The following is a 16,011-nucleotide window of genomic DNA, read 5'->3' as shown; positions in this document are numbered from 1 at the left end:
GTCAGTGCTGCCTGCGTTACTCAAAAGCTACCCAGAAGCGTCCAGCAACCACTTCCTGTTGTTATTGAAACTACCAAAATCCACACTTCAGATTCTGCTGATGTCAGTTGCACTCTTTGAGTTTTCTGGGGATTGTGGTGACACCCCCTTTAGACTTTGCCATCTATTTTATTATAGTCTCTTCTTACCCACTTCAAGCAGTTGTGCCTGGTGGCCTGGGCTGGAGTGATAAACTAGTGATAATAAGAATCTCTCTCTCTCCCTCTCTCTCTCTCTCTCTCTCTCTCTCTCTCTCTCACACGCGCACACACACACACACACACATACACACACACACACCTATTGTAGTGAAACCCACTTGAAAAGGTTGAATTCCCAGCAAGCCAATCCCTCACCCCCTCATATGCTCCAGATGCTTCTGAGTCCTATAGGAACCCGGCTTATGACTCAGACTGAGCCTGTCCCTGGTACTGAGTCATTACTATATTTATCTGACAACCCTGCCAGGTTAGTGATTTCTTTCTACAGAAAGAAATTTGAGTCTCAGGAGCTGAATAATTAACATAACAGTATTTACCTTTATTGGGCAAAATGCTCAGTTTCACTCACTAAAGCATCAGTCCTGCTGAAGACATATTTAGAAATTATTTCCATGGAGGGACCACAGATTGTAATTCTTAAAATTCTCCCACCTGTAAACACCCCAAACTGTTGTGTGACACTGTGGAATGGAGGAGTCCTGGTACCACAGTTTAGTCAGAGAGGGACAAGGACAAGCCCTGGGTCCTGGTCTCAGCTAGCAGTCAGTGCAAACTGGTTTGGAAGTGTCCATTCCTCCTGAGACAGTGGCCAGAGGACCTGATGTGTTACAGCGGAGGGTCATCTCTTATAAGTGAGAAAATCCTGCCTCTGTGACACAGCAGTTCTGCCCGTGACAATTCATTAACACTGGATTTAAAGTCTGTTGGTCTTTGGAAGGCAGGCTCTGAGTCTTGGACCTCTTTGGATCTTCCGGGCCAAGCCCTTTGTTCAAGAAATGATCGTTCAAGTGAATTATGTATCCGAAGGTTCAAAGGCCGCACTCCTACAAAGAGACTCCAGTCTGGCAGAGACCAGACCTGCTCACAAAACCTGGTAGTGACGGCCTGACCTGTGGTGACACAGTGAATAAAGCAGTGACCTGGAATGCTGAGGTCACCAGTTCAAAAACCTGGGCTTGCCTGGTCAAGGCACATATGGGAGTTGATGCTTCCTGCTCCTCCTCCCTTCTTTCTCTCTCTCCCTCTCCCTCCCTCCCTCCCTTCCCTCCCTCCCTCCACTCTCTAAAATGAATTTTTAAAAAAAGATAAATAAAATCTTTTTAAAAAACCTGGTAGTGACAGAGATGGTTTCCATGTACCAACACTACATACTGATTCCATACTGAACAACCAAGGCTAGTTCTGTCCCCTCACTAACAATGGAGAAACGTGGGCAGGGGGGTGTACCCCACGAAGGAGAGGGCTTCTCCGGACTGGGAGTGGAGTCCTCAATCTTGTGTGGCTAATGATGGGCTCATTTTCAGCTCTTCAATAAAATGAAGCTCCACTGTGCGGAGCTGAAGCAGGACTTTGGAAAGAAGAACAGGTATGTTTTCTGGCACAGGCTCTTGTGTGCGGAAGGCCCCGGGGCTCCTGCGTCCTTGTGGGACTTCAGCTCACTGGGATTTCAGACCGTGCCAACGGAGCTGGGCGGCCGGGCTCGGCGAGACGAGATGCCTCATCTCATCTGGAGAGCGGGATAGTTTGATTTGAGGCCACTCAAATGTAGCACAGAGAAGCTTATTCCTGGTTTGTATATACTTTCTCATACAGTTATTTCATTTTCATTATAATATCCCTTTTTGTTGATTGCTGAGAAGAGCCATTTTTTATTCTATATGAGATGTCTGTGGTAAAAAAGAAAACTTGTTCTCAGCCCAGGCTCCTCCTCCTCCTCTTCCTCTTCTCTTATTGCTACTCACCCGGCTGCTGGGTCTGGCCTGGCAAAGTGGGAAGAAGGTATGGGAGGAGCAGGAGCCAGAGCCCTAAAGATGAACCAAGGGGAACTAAAAGAGGTGTGTTGTCTGTGTAGTGAGGAAGCCCACATAATAACCCCCTTCACGCTAACCCCTGGGCACCAGAGTAGCCTCAAGAGCCCTTATGGACAGAAGTCTCCTAACTGAATCATAGACTTACTTAAAAAAAATTTTTTTAGCCTGACCAGTGGTGGCACAGTGGATAGAACACTGACTTGGGACACTGAGGTCCCAGGTTCAAAACCCTGAGGTTGTTGGCTTGAGCGCACGCTCACCAGCTTGAGCGGGGGATCATAGACATGACCCCATGGTCACTGGCTTGAGCTCAAAGATCTCTGGCTTGAAGCCCATGGTCACTGGCTTGCACAAGGGGTCACTGGCTCAGCTGGAGCCCTCTGTTCAAGGCACATATGAAAAAGCAATCAATGAAAAAAAAAAAAGAAATAAAAAGCAATCAATGAACAACTAAGGTGCTGCAACTACAAGTTTTATGTCTCCTCTCTCTCCCTTCCTGTCTGTCTGTATCTCTCTCTTGCTCTCTCTCTCTCTAAAAAATAAATAAATGAGCCCTGGCCTGATGGCTTGGTTGGTTAGAACATCGTCCCGAAGCAGAAAGGTTGCTGGTTTGATTCCCAGTCAGGGCACATACAGAAACAAATCTATGTTTCTATCCCTCTGTCTCTCCTTCACACTGCTGGCCCATTCCTCTCTTAAAAATAAATAAATAAATAAATAAATAAATAAATAAAATTTAGTTTATAATTAACTTATTTTATAATAGACTTTTTTTTAGATCAGTTTTAGGTTCTAAATTACAATGTAAGGTGCAATTCCCATATACCCCCTTACTGCACACTGGCACACTACACCATTATTGACATCCTGCACCACCATGGTGCATTTATTACAATTGATATACCTGCACTGACACATCATTAGCATCCGAAGTCCATAGTTTACATTAGGGTTCACTCTTGGCGTTCTCAAAACACAGTCTATAGGTTTTGACAAATGTATAATGCATGTACCTACCATTATAGTATCATATAGAATAGACTTACTGCCTTAAAATCCTCTGTGGTCTGCCTATTTATCCCTCTTTCCCCTCTAACTCTAGCAACCACTGCTCTGATCTTTTGATTGTATCCATAGTTTTGCCTTTTCCAGAATGCCAGATAGTTGGAATCATACGATTGCAGCCTTCTCAGATTGGCTTCATTCACTTACCAATATGTATTTAAAATTTCTTCACGTCTTTTCTTGGCTTGACCGCTCATATAGCCTTTCATTTTAACACTCATCTTGAACACTAGAATGGAGGTTGAAGAGACCTTGGACTCTAAGATTATCCAGGGAGCTAATGTAGCCACAATTTCAAGACTGTGCTCTTAGAGAGCATCTATGGCACCCATTGGCCTCATTCAAATAGTGACTGGTGAAAACAATAGTTCTTTTCCCCTTCGTTGGATGGATGTCCAGAGAATGTATCAAAAAGTGCGGGTTCCGCCTGACCAGGCAGTGGCGCAGTGGATAGAGCGTCGGACTGGGATGCGGAAGACCCAGGTTTGAGACCCCGAGGTCGCCAGCTTGAGTGCAGGCTCATCTGGTTTCAGCAAAGCTCACCAGCTTGGACCTAAGGTCACTGGCTTGAGCAAGGGATTACTTGGTCTGCTGAAGGCCCCTAGTCAAGGCACATATGAGAAAGCAATCAATGAACAACTAAGGTGTCACAACGAAAAACTGATGATTGATGCTTCTCATCTCTCTCCCTTCTTGTCTGCCTGTCCCTGTCTATCCCTCTCTGACTCTCTCTCTGTCTCTGTAAAAAAAAAAAAAAAAGGTGCGGGTTCCCTAGCCTGCACACCAGCTTCCTGTGTGAGGGAGGAGGGATGGGATCAGGTGAATATAACAGCTCAGCTCAACTCTGGACTTCTTTTCACTGATGACTGTGGCCTTCTTCCGGGGTCCCATAGGGAGCTCAAGGAAGCTCACGCAGCAGAGCTCAGGGAGTTGGAGAACAACTATAAAGAGGCCTTAACAGCAGAGAAGTTGGCTGCCCAGGAAAAACTAGGTATGTTCAGGACCTGGAAGAATGACCACAGTGAAGGGAGGGTACTGGCCATGTGGGTGTAGGCTAAGGAGCTCTCATGGCAGTGGATGGGCTATAGCTAGACTATCAAGGTTTCCTCCTGAAACTCAGGGAGAGGGAGTGGTTGAGAATGAAACTGAAGATAGAGAAGCTGTGTCTACCAATGTCCTACACCCAAGTTTTGGGATACAAGCAAGTCCCTTAATATCAAGTCTCAGTTTTCCCATCTGGGAATTGAGGACAATAATACTTGCCTTTATCAAAGTGAGAAATCACTCTTTAAAGTACATTTAAAGTTCTGAAAATATAATACTATTCTAATTCAACAAGTTTCCTCGCCTGCAAAATAATGGTGTTTCATTAAATTCTGACATACTATGATTTGTAAGACCTTATAGTCTATATGGGTGCATTGGCCATTTTATCCCATTGTTTATGCTGCCATTGAGAAGAAGAAAGCGTGTGTTCTTCAAAATTCTGAGTTTATAGATTAATTTCCACAGAGAGAAGAAATTCTATAACCTCCCTTTCTATTGCCTTTTTAAATATCACTTTTTAATGGTGGTATTTATACCTGGCTGACTTCCCAGTTTTTTAAAGAGAACATGTATTTAAAAATCAATGTACACTAGGAAATGTTACTTTAAAAGAAGAGAGGCAGGCCTTGGTCAGTAATTCAGTGGATAGATCGTTGGCCCCGCATATGGATGTCCCGGGTTCGATTCCCGGTCAGGGCACACAGGAAGGGCAACCATCTGCTTCTCCTCCCTTCCATCCCCTTCTCTCCCTCTCCATCCCCTTCTCTCCCTCTCCATCCCCTTCTCTCCCTCACCATCCCCTTCTTTCCCTCTCCATCCCCTTCTCTCCCTCTCCATCCCCTTCTCTCCCTCTCCATCCCCTTCTCTCCCTCACCATCCCCTTCTTTCCCTCTCCATTCCCTTCTCTCCCTCTCCATCCTCTTCTCTCCCTCTTTCCCTCCACAGCCAGTGATTCGACTGTTCTAGCATGGCCCCAGGCACTAAGTCTGGCTCCAACGGAGCGGATCAGCCTCAGGTGCTAAGAATAGCTCCTAGCTCGGTACTAGAGCATGTTCCCCAGGCTGTGTTGCAGGGTGGATTCCAGTTGAGTCACATGTGAGAGCGTGCCTATCGCCCCTCCTCTCTCCAAAAAAAAAAAAAAAAAAAAGGAGAGAGGCAGGTGCCTGCTACAAAACTTTGCTTCTCTTCTTTCAAAGATTCAGGGTTACCCTGGGGCTTAGTTTTCAGACCTTTTGTCCATCAGAATCACCTGAAAAGCATGTTAACAGATCCTGGGCCTCTCCTCTAAGAGGTCAATGCATTAGGTTTAGGGTAGGGTCCAGGCATCTGAGTTTCTAATAAGCTTCCAGAGGATTTTACACCATGGCTTCACTGCCTAGGGCAGGGGTCCCCAAACTACGGCCTGCCGGGGAGAGGGGGCGCATGTGGCCCCCTGAGGCCATTTATCTGCAGCCCCCCAACCCCCGCACTTCCAGAAGGGGCACCTCTTTCATTGGTCGTCAGTGAGAGGAGCATAGTTCCCATTGAAATACTGGTCAGTTTGTTGATTTAATTTACTTGTTCTTTATTTTAAATATTGTATCTGTTCCCGTTTTTTTTTTTACTTTAAAATAAGATATGTGCAGTGTGCACAGGGATTTGTTCATAGTTTGTTTTTTTTTATAGTCCAGCCCTCCAATGGTCTGAGGGACAGTGAACTGGCCCCCTGTGTAAAAAGTTTGGGGACCCCTGGCCTAGGGGATGAGTCTGAGGCGGGAACGGTGTGCAAGAGAGCTCATATTTGAATGTGAGAGTGTGCATTTCAGAGTGGTAATAACGACCTTACTGTTCTCCTTTTGTCTAGAGGAGATGGAAAAGGAGTACAAGTATGTGAAGACCATGTTTCATATATACCAGGTGAGACGCAGAGCTCCTGTTGGGTTATAAGAATAAGAGAAGCAAGGCTCAGTCTCTTGCTTGATGATGTTGGGATGAATCTAGAGCTCTGGCCCAGAAAATAATCTTGTTAGATACCCAGTGCCCTTGGATCTAAATGGCAGGCACTAACTGCACCCGGGGAGAAGAGTGAACCTTCAGACTGTGATGGTTCTCATGTGTGACAAGTCAATCACCCAGATCCTAAAGAAACCCATTGAAAAATGTGTCTGTGATTACAAAAATAATACCTGCTCAGTGTTTATATATCCTTCATATATATGTATATATGAAGGAACTATATAAACGAACAACAGCAATAACAAAAAGAAAAAAACTATCACCACCCGAAGACAGCAACTGTTAATATTTGTACCTTGTGGCATCCTTGATTCTTTGATTTTAGTAGCATGCTGTGTCAAAGGAATAACCATCGTAAAGGCCTTTGATACATTGGGCCAAATTGCCATCCAGAAAGACTGTATCACTCTGCACTACTGCCACTAAGCAGAACATCCTAATGCTCTAGCCATCTCAGAACATAACCCATTCATTTAATCAGCAAATTTAATGGAGGCCCGGAGACAGAGCGAGAGCAGGACTTTTTCCCAGAGGGACAGGACAGTGGGAGGTAGGGAGTGGACTGCGAAGGGCTGAGGCAGCAGACCTCCACCCTATGGAGACCAGCTAATCCCAGTCCGCCCAGAACTTTTGTTGGGTTTTAGCACTGGGAGTCTGGAGTGCCAAGAAACAACCCAGTCCCAGGTGAACAAGGATAGTGGGTCATGCTATCACAGGAGGGAATCAAGTTCTGCAGCAGCACCACTTCTGAAATTCAATTTACCATGCACAGTTTCAGTTTTAAGCTTGTATCCAAAACACATAGTTTCAAGATGTAGCTTGATACAGCCTGATGCAGTCAGGGAAAACGCCACAGGCCAGACCTAAGAGAAACTCAGCTTGATGAACAAGTAGGCTGCCCCGATTCCCTGTGTATACTTTGTGTATGGTTCCATCGGGGCCTCTCGGAGTTCAGTCTGGAGACTGAGCTGCCCACCAGTCTTGAAAATGATGAGAGAAGCCCTGTTCAAATGGCCACAATTACAAATGAGTTCTGATGCCAGGCCCAGTGTGAGTTCTGCTGCTAACCTGACGAGGAAGGGAGTCGGGATTCTGAGGCCTGACTGGCAGCATCCAGGGCCGGGCCTTCCCCAGGCTGAGGCCCCACATCACGGGGTCTGAGCCAACCAACAGGGGCTGACCGCTGGTTAGGCTTATTCAACTTCAACCACAAAGGAAGTCAGATTTGCTGAGGGAAATGGACGGTCTCTGTAAAACATCTTATTTTCTAAGTGTTCAAATGAAGTACCAGGCATTTCCCTGGTTTCTCTGTGTGCTATTTATGAGTGATTCATGATTTAGCAGGAATTGATATGTTGATATGTGAATCTTCAACATGGGGAGCCTTACCTGTCTTCAAAGGAGGCCCAGTTCCGGCAGGCAAACACCCTACAGAGTCTGACGTTCAGGCTCCTGCAGCTCTCAGGGGGCTGGGCTGGATTTTACCAGTCAGCCGTGTAAAATCCCCCACCCCACCCCGCAAGGGTCCCAGGTGAGGGAAGCTGCGAAGGGCCAGTCCCGGGCCTTGGGCCAGTGTGCTGCCTTTCTCAGGCCCCCTTTTCTTCAGGGTGCCTCTGTGCCTCCACAGGACAGCATTCATGATGAATTGGAAGATAAGTGGTCCCAGAAGAAGGCCAAATGGGAGAAGGATGAGAAACTGGAACGGGAAAAGATCCTGCTACAGCAAAGTGAGTACCCAAACTTCTGAGTTCTGGATGACCAGGGCACCAAAAACTGCCATTGAACTTGGTCTAGACTCAGAGAAGGTGACCTTGGATTCACTAAGGGTGACGGGTCACATGGCTAGACTCCTGAATGAAAGGGGCTTGGAGTTTTTAAGAAATTGCTATAAGAATGGAGTCTTTTATGAAGTTCAGCTACCGGAGGTTCTAAGCCTACACTTTCTAAAACTCACTGATTCCAAGTTTGACCATCATAGGCTAGAACAAGTTTTGGGACCTCTGTAAGAATATGAATTTGTTATCTCCAAGATGACTCCAAAGTTCCAGAAAAAAAGTTCTTGAATTAGGTTTCAAATATTCAGTTCTTGGGGAAGGGGCAACACAATCCATTGTACTGGATTGTACTCTATTCTCACACCCCACCAAGTAAGCCATGTTTGATACATATATATCTAGATAGAGATATATATTAAATTGAGATATAATTAACATAACATTGTATAAGTTTAAGGTATACAATATTGATTTGATACATTTATATACTGCTATATATTTTTAATATTTCCAACACTTGGCACAGAGTTTGGATCAGACAAAATGCTCTGTAAGTGAACCTCCTACACCTACTGAGCATCTTTTGTTTTTGTTTTGTTTTTTAAGTGAGAGTAGGGGAGACAGTGAGACAGACTCCCGCATGCTCCCTGATCAGAATCTACCTGGCACCCCATCTGGGGATGATGCTTGCATCAACTGAGCTATTTTTAGCACCCGAGGCTGACTCTCAGACTAACGAGCTTTCCTGAGGCCTGCAGCCAACACTGGAACCAACTGAGCCACTGGCTGCAGGAAGGAAAGAGGGAGAAAAGGGAGAGAGGTAGAAGAGAGAAGCAAATGTTTGCTTCTCCTGTATACCCTGACCAGGAATCAAACCCGGACATCCATACACCAGGCCAACACTCTATCCACTGAGCCAACCAGCCTAGGCCCTGAGCATCTTAATAAATGGGAAAAGGAGAGAGGAAGTTATGAAGTCTGTTCCCTGGCCTAGAGGATTAGTTGATGTAGGAGTTGGGCCTTTACAAACTTATTCCACATCCTACCCCAACCTAATTCATGTCAAATATAGTTGATTTTAACAAATTACTAACTAAAATGCAGATACTCCCTGAGAAAGTTAATTCTTAAGGCCATTCTTACCCTGGTGGGGATGCTAGGCTGCTGGAAGATATCATGAAGACCCTGCAGTTAAGGCTTCTTAATGGAGCTGCTCCTGTTTGAGGCTTTGCCTTGAATTCTGGCATAGCATAGCCCAGGTCACCTCCCAGACCCCTAGCTACTCTAAGTACAGTCACATCATGTTGTCAGAGTTAAGATGTTACAACCAGTGTTGGAAGACCAGGCTTTAGCTGCTTTCGTGAGCCCTGGAGTTGCCTCCTTATCCATCCCAGCACTGTGATGCTGAATAAGAAATTTGTGTTAGCCCCTCCCACTCCCTCTTCCTGCTCAGTGTTGATTGGGTCTCTGCTGGCAGTTACTGCAGCCCCCCCAAAACCTACCTCTATCCCAGGGCTAAGTGCAGAATAAATTTTATTGCTTGAAAAGTCATGTTAGCCAAGAGCTGTGTTTTAAGATAAGGATATTCAAGAAAGAATAGTGGTTACTTTAGCAGAGAGAATAAACAAAATAATAAGCAACAGATCTAAAATAAGCTACACGAAGGAACAAGAAACATGAGAGGTAAATCCCATCGTGTTGACCTCGCTCTCGAGTACCTCCAGGTGTTCGTCAGAGGCTGAAGACCAGGTTGAAAGCACCTTGGGTTTGACCCAGTCTGGACTTTCTCTTATTTGTAAAGAGTCTGGTTTTCTCTCTGCATCTGTTTCTCCCCCACATTTACATATGTATGTGATTTCCTCTTACCTCTACAGAAAGGAAAATAACAAAAAAGTTTGAGTTAGAGTCAGAAGAGGAAAAAAGGAAACTGAATTACTCCTACAGTGCTGTCTTTGAGAACGTCAATCAAGAGAAGGAGGTAATGAGGCCAGAGCACACAGGTGGTTGAATGTGCCGTCTTGATGGGAGATGTGGTTCCCAGGTGTGCCCTGGGAAGTGGGCGAGCTTTTGTCTCCCTGGGAACATTCCCAGCTTCCCTGGGAAATGTGGAAGTATATAGACAGTCTAGCTGTCCTTTATCTAGATAGCCACACTACAAGGTTATTGGAATAAAAATTATAATTAATCGGGAAATACTAGAATGTGAAATATATACAGAAGCTGCAATTCCCTATTTTGCCAAAATCCCAGTCTCTGATTGTTCTTTCCATTCTTGAGTATGCCTGAAGAGAAAAAGTATTCTTGCAAATTAAACTAAGCAACTTTGGTCATGTACACATCTTAGTAAATAAGGGTAGCCCCCTAAAAGTTAAAGGTTGTGAGGGTTAGCTACTCCTGTGAGTCACCCCTCTATAATCTTGACACTGATAACAGGTAATAATGAAAGCTGGTCTCAGACCAAATTCTACCAAACACGTGAACATCTCCTAAACAAACACATTAGCCAGCAGTTCCAAGCAGTTATACCACCAGTTCTCTGAGTTTGGGGGTGCGTGAGAAATTCATCATAGGTATATGTGATGGTATTAACAGAAGTAGGCTCCTGTAATCATTCTGTAATTATTGTAGTCTGCATCAGGCAACCCGAGCTCCTCCCAGGCAGGACACAAGACCGTCTGGGGGTCATTTTGGGGTCTTAAACCCCATTCCTAACTGCAAAAGCTACAAGCTTTGTCAGATTCTTGTACCTATTTAATGCAAAGTGGAGAGTGTCTCTCAAGTATTTTAGATATCTTGAATATTCCTTTTTTTTCCCAAGTGAGAACAGGGGAGATAGAGAGACAGACTCCCACGTGTACCTTGATTGGGGTCCACCCGGCAACCCCTGACTGGGCTAATGCTCTGCTCATCTGGGGCCATGCTTGCAACGGAGCTATTTTTATACCTGAGGTGGAAGCTCCATGGAGCCATCCTCAGCGCCTGGGACCAATGTGCTTGAACCAATTAAGCTATGGTTGTGGGAAGAGAAGAGATATGGCGGGGGTGGAGAAGCAGATGGTTGCTTCCCTTGTGTGCCCTGAATGGGATTGAACCTGGGACATCCACACAGCAGGCAAATTCTACCACTGAGCCAACTGGCCAGGGCCAAAATATTCCATTTTTAAGAGCCCATTTCTAACCATTAATTGAAAAGCCAGTAATTTCACCAATAAAAGCCCACTTATAACATTTCACTGTGTCACTGAGCAAAACAACAATGAAGCAATGGGGTGCACTTGCAATAGTGCTTCTGGGGTCTAGAGAGCTCAGATGTCTGAATAAGAAAGAGCAGCAATTCCTCTGAGGGGGGAGAGATGTGTTCGCCTGCATGCATCTCCTCTTCCTCTAGAGACACTGGCTATAAATCTGTAAATGACTGTTCTCTCTCTCAAGTAAAATTTGCACTTAGCAAAATGCACAGATGTTAACTGTACAGTTTGATGAGTTCTGACAAACATATATACCCATGTGACCAATACCCAAATCAAGATCAAGGATATTCCTCAACCCAGAAATTATGCTAGTGTTCCTTTCCAGTTAATCTCTATCTCCCTCAAGATTTGCCCCCAAACAGCTGCTCCTTTGATTCCTACCACCACAGATTATTTTTTCTTATTTTTAAACTTCATATAAATGGAATTGCACAATATATGCTCTTTTGTATATAGCTTCTTTCCCTCAATATAATGTCTGTGAAAATTATCTATTTGTTGTTCATATCAGTTATTTCTTCCTTTTTTATTTTTCAATAGTATTCCTTTAAAGGAATATCACACGGCACATTTACCATTTTCCTGTTTGGGAGGTTTTTGGTTGTTTTCATTGTTTTACTTGTACAAATTAAGCTTCTATAAATATCCTGTACAAGTACTTTTGTTAACAAATGCTTTTATTTCTCTTGGGTAAGCTTAGGAATGCTATTACTGGATAGGGTAGGTATAAATTCAACTTTATAAGAAATTACCAAACTGTTTTCCACAGTAGTTGTACCATTTCACTCTTGCATCTTAATATATGAGAATTCCAGTTCTTCTATATCATTGACAACAGTTAGTATTGATATTCTTTTAATTCTGACCATCCCAGTGAGTATGAAGTGGTATTTCATTACAGTTTTAGTTTCCCTAATGACTCAATATGTTGGACAATTATTTATATGCTTATTGGATTATATTCATCTTTTTTGTGTGAACTGTCAGTTTAACTCTTGCCACTTTAGAAAAATGTGGGTGGTTTATCTTTTTATTATTGATATGTAGAAGTACTTTTTGTATTACAGATACAAGTTCTTTGTCAGATATATGAGTTCCGAATTCTGTCTCCAGCCTGTGGTTATAAATGTCCTGTACACGTACCTTTTTATTTTGTTCATACTATCTTCCTAGGGGCAGAAGTTTTTAATTTTAATAAAGTCAAATTATCAATGTATTTTTATGGTTACAGCATTTTGAGTTCTCTTTATGAAAATTTTGTCTATTCCAAAGACATGAAGACATTTTAAAATATAATTTTAGCTTTCATAATTCTGTGATCCATTTTGAATAATTTTTGTGTGTGAGGCAGAGGACATAGGTCATTTTTTCCAGATGAACATCCAGTTGTTCCAGAATGATTTAAAAGAAAAAAAATAGAAAACACTTTTCTTTTTCCATTGAGTTGCTTCAGTGTCTTTGCTGTGTTTGGGAAGGAGGGTAGCTGGGCTCACCATTCTGTTCTGTTCAATTACTCACCTTTACTTGGGCCAACAACACATTGTCTTAATTACTGTAGCTTGAAATCAGGAAGTAAAGATCTTCTAATTTTGCTCTTGTTTTTCAAGATTATTTTGGCTTTTCTATATTCTTTGTATTTCTATATATAGATTTTAGAATTGTCAAGAAAGGCTGCTGGTATTTTGTCTGAAGTTGCATTGAATATAAAATTCAATTCGTGAGGAATTGCATATGCAACAGTATTAAATCTGCATACTAAGAAGAAAAGCCTTTGATGAGAATATTTCTTTTACTATTTGTCTGTGAACTAAGGTTGAACATGAGTGAGATTTTCATTTTTTAATTTTAACATGTGATATTATGAGTTTATAGTGTGTGCTTCATAAAGCCCACATCTAAACTTTGCTAAATATATTGCAGTTCTGAATTCTATTCTGGTTTTCCTAGTTTTTAAAAGAAATGCCAGAACCCCATTACTGACCTTTTCCAAATAAAATTATTTTTAGGAGCTCTTGAAACAACATGAAAGGGATACCTTGCAGTTAGAGGAGTTAAAAAAGGTCAAAGAGGTAAGCTTTCTAATTTTTTTCTGTGGCATTAGCATCTTACAAATACATTAGTAAAATTATATACTCAATAAAATTGAATCAACGATAATTTTCCCAAGGCCCATAAAAAATAGAAGACCTAAAGCTGAGTTTGCTAGACTCAATAAGTCAAAAAGGATTTTAGAACTATCTGTAAAACAAAGCATTGGTGTCTTTTTAAAGCCTGATAGTAACAAATATACGAGCAATATACTGTGTGATCTTCAATGTCAAAAGGGTCTTGAATAGTAAAATGCCAGGTTTTTTTTTCTTTAACCTCTGAAACAATACTGCCCCCTTGGAACTTGAACTCCAAGTCTGTCTTTAAAACTCTAAGTGTACCCTTCCTCAACAGCCTCATCAAGCAATCCTCTCCTTTTGAGACTTCCATGTGGGGACACCGGGATGGAAACTGTTCAGTCCCACAAAGTAGCTTGTGGTTCTTTCACTGAGAATTTAATTTGGATCCAGAATGGACATGTTTGGGAAAGGATTAACCATTATGAAAGCAGGAAATGGTACCTTAGTACCTTAGAGTCCAGGCAGGGTTTCCATATTGTTGGGCAAACAGACTGCAACGTTTTACAAAGGAAAGGAACGGGCTTTGGTGAAGAGAGATCCAGTGTATTCTATGACTGCTTCCTGAGCTGCTTCTAGTTCTATCATTTGTGTCATTTCTGAGTTTATTTCTATTAATTGATTTTGCTCCTTATTTATGATCAGTGTGTGTGTGTGTGTGTGTGTGTGTGTGTGTGTTCTTGTTTGTATGCCTGGTAATTTTTAATTGGATTCCAGCCATTGTACATTTTACCTTGTTGGGTGCTGAATATTTTTGTATTCTTTTAAATATTATGGAGCTTTGTTCTGGAATTCAGTTAAGTTACTTGGAAATAGTCTGAGCTTTTCAAGTTTTGTTTTTAAGCTTTGTTAGGCAGAATTACGCAGTCTTGAGTCTAGGGCTAATTTCCCCTCACTACTGAGATGATAGTCTTCTGAGTAGTCTACCCAGTACTGTGTGTATTTAGAAGAGTCCTTCTACCCTGGCTGCTGGGAATAGGAAGGACTCCCAGTCCTGTGTTGGTGGTGGGGGTTGTCCCCCCTGCCCCGTGCTGGTGTTTCTCTCCCTCAGCCTCAGCCCTTTGGCTTGCTCCCCTCCATCATGCCACTCCAGGGGCACTGGACATCTTACTGTTTCTTCCACAGGCCAGGAAGCTCCCAGTTGTGGGAAGTTCTTTGCTGGATATCCACATGGTTAACTCCCTTACCTCTTTCCGGTCTTCACTCAAATGCCATCTTCAAGGGGCCACTCAACAACCTGCCTGCCACTTCTTTTTCCCTGTTTTCTTTTTCTACACAGGTTTATAACCATCTAACCTGATAAGCTCAATGAAGGCAAAGATTTTTGTCTGTTTTCTTCACCACTAATACCCAGTTTCTAAAACAGTTACTGGCACTTCACAGATATTTAGTATATTTACTGAATTTTTGAATGAATAAATAAATGAAATAACATGCAAAATGACCTGTTTTGCACAGTACAGTTGCAGTAAATGATGGCACGTGTTGAGTTTATGCATAGGGGGAGGACTCGCATTACATAGGAAGAGCTAGGAGGGTGAGTAAGAGTTAAATGAGGCTGACACCTGAAAGCAGGGCCCCTTTGGTCCATTTTTATAGTCTCTTCAGCATCTTTCTAGTGCAGACCCCACACTTACCCCTTCCCATCACGTATGCTGCATCCTCCACGTGCGTCCTTTGTTTGTTTTTACTTTATTATTGTAATTATTTTGTTAACTTTTATTTAATTTTTTAATATTTCCCTCACTAGAATGCGTCCTCATAAGAGTAAGAATTGTATTTGTCTTGTTCGTCATAATATTCCTAGTGCCTGATACAGTAGTAAAGTTTCTTTTTTCTTTTTTTAAAATTTAATTTTTTTACAGAGACAGAGAGAGTCAGAGAGAGGGACAGATAAGGACAAACAGACAGGAACAGAGAGAGATGAGAAGCATCAATTATTAGTTTTTCGTTGCGATACCTTAGTTGTTCATGGATTGATTTCTCATATGTGCCTTGGCCGGGGGCCTTCAGCAGACCGTGTAACCCCTTGCTCGAGCCAGCGACCTTGGGTCCAAGCTAGTGAGCTTTGCTCAAACCAGATGAGCCTGAGCTCAAGCTGGCGACCTCGGAGTCTCAAACCCGGGTCCTCTGCATCCCAGTCCTATGCTCTATCCACTGCGCCACCACCTGGTCAGGTGGTTTCTTCTTTCTAATTAACAGACTACTTTCTTTGAGCGATGTTGAGTTTACAGAAAAATTAAGCAGAAAGTACAGAGATTTCCCATACACCTCCCCCCAACACACAATTTCCTCAATTATTAATATCTTGCATTGTTGTGCTATGTTTGTTACAGCTGAGAAATTAATACTAATGTATAATTTTAAACTAAAGTTTATAGTTTACATTAGGGTTCATTCTTCATGTTGTATATTCTATAGGTTTTGTCAAATGCATCATGACACATATTCACCATTGCAGTATCACACAGAACAGTTTCTCTGACCTAAAAATGATCTGCTTTCCACCTATACATCTGTGACGTCCCCTCCCAACACCTGGCAACTGCTGATCTTTTCATTATCTCTAGTTTCACCTCTTCCTGAATGTGATATAGTTGGGATCCATAGTAGATGTTTAACAAATACTTGTGTAATGAATG

The 16,011-nt window shown here is 42.7% G+C and overlaps 1 protein-coding gene across 1 annotated transcript in view; it reads left to right on the top strand.

The window, feature by feature from the left end:
* FLACC1 (flagellum associated containing coiled-coil domains 1) overlaps positions 1-16,011 on the top strand; it is a 28,150-nt gene that overhangs the window by 10,765 nt on the left and 1,374 nt on the right. The window contains exons 7-12 of the mRNA XM_066345886.1: positions 1,565-1,626; positions 4,030-4,127; positions 6,027-6,079; positions 7,806-7,905; positions 9,828-9,931; positions 13,211-13,273. Of these exons, the coding sequence (XP_066201983.1) occupies positions 1,565-1,626; positions 4,030-4,127; positions 6,027-6,079; positions 7,806-7,905; positions 9,828-9,931; positions 13,211-13,273 (480 nt within the window). The remainder of the gene's footprint in view (positions 1-1,564; positions 1,627-4,029; positions 4,128-6,026; positions 6,080-7,805; positions 7,906-9,827; positions 9,932-13,210; positions 13,274-16,011) is intronic.

Source organism: Saccopteryx leptura, chromosome 7, assembly GCF_036850995.1.
Source record: "Saccopteryx leptura isolate mSacLep1 chromosome 7, mSacLep1_pri_phased_curated, whole genome shotgun sequence".
Taxonomy (NCBI): Eukaryota; Metazoa; Chordata; class Mammalia; order Chiroptera; family Emballonuridae; genus Saccopteryx; species Saccopteryx leptura.
This window is presented reverse-complemented; position numbering and strand designations above follow the sequence as displayed.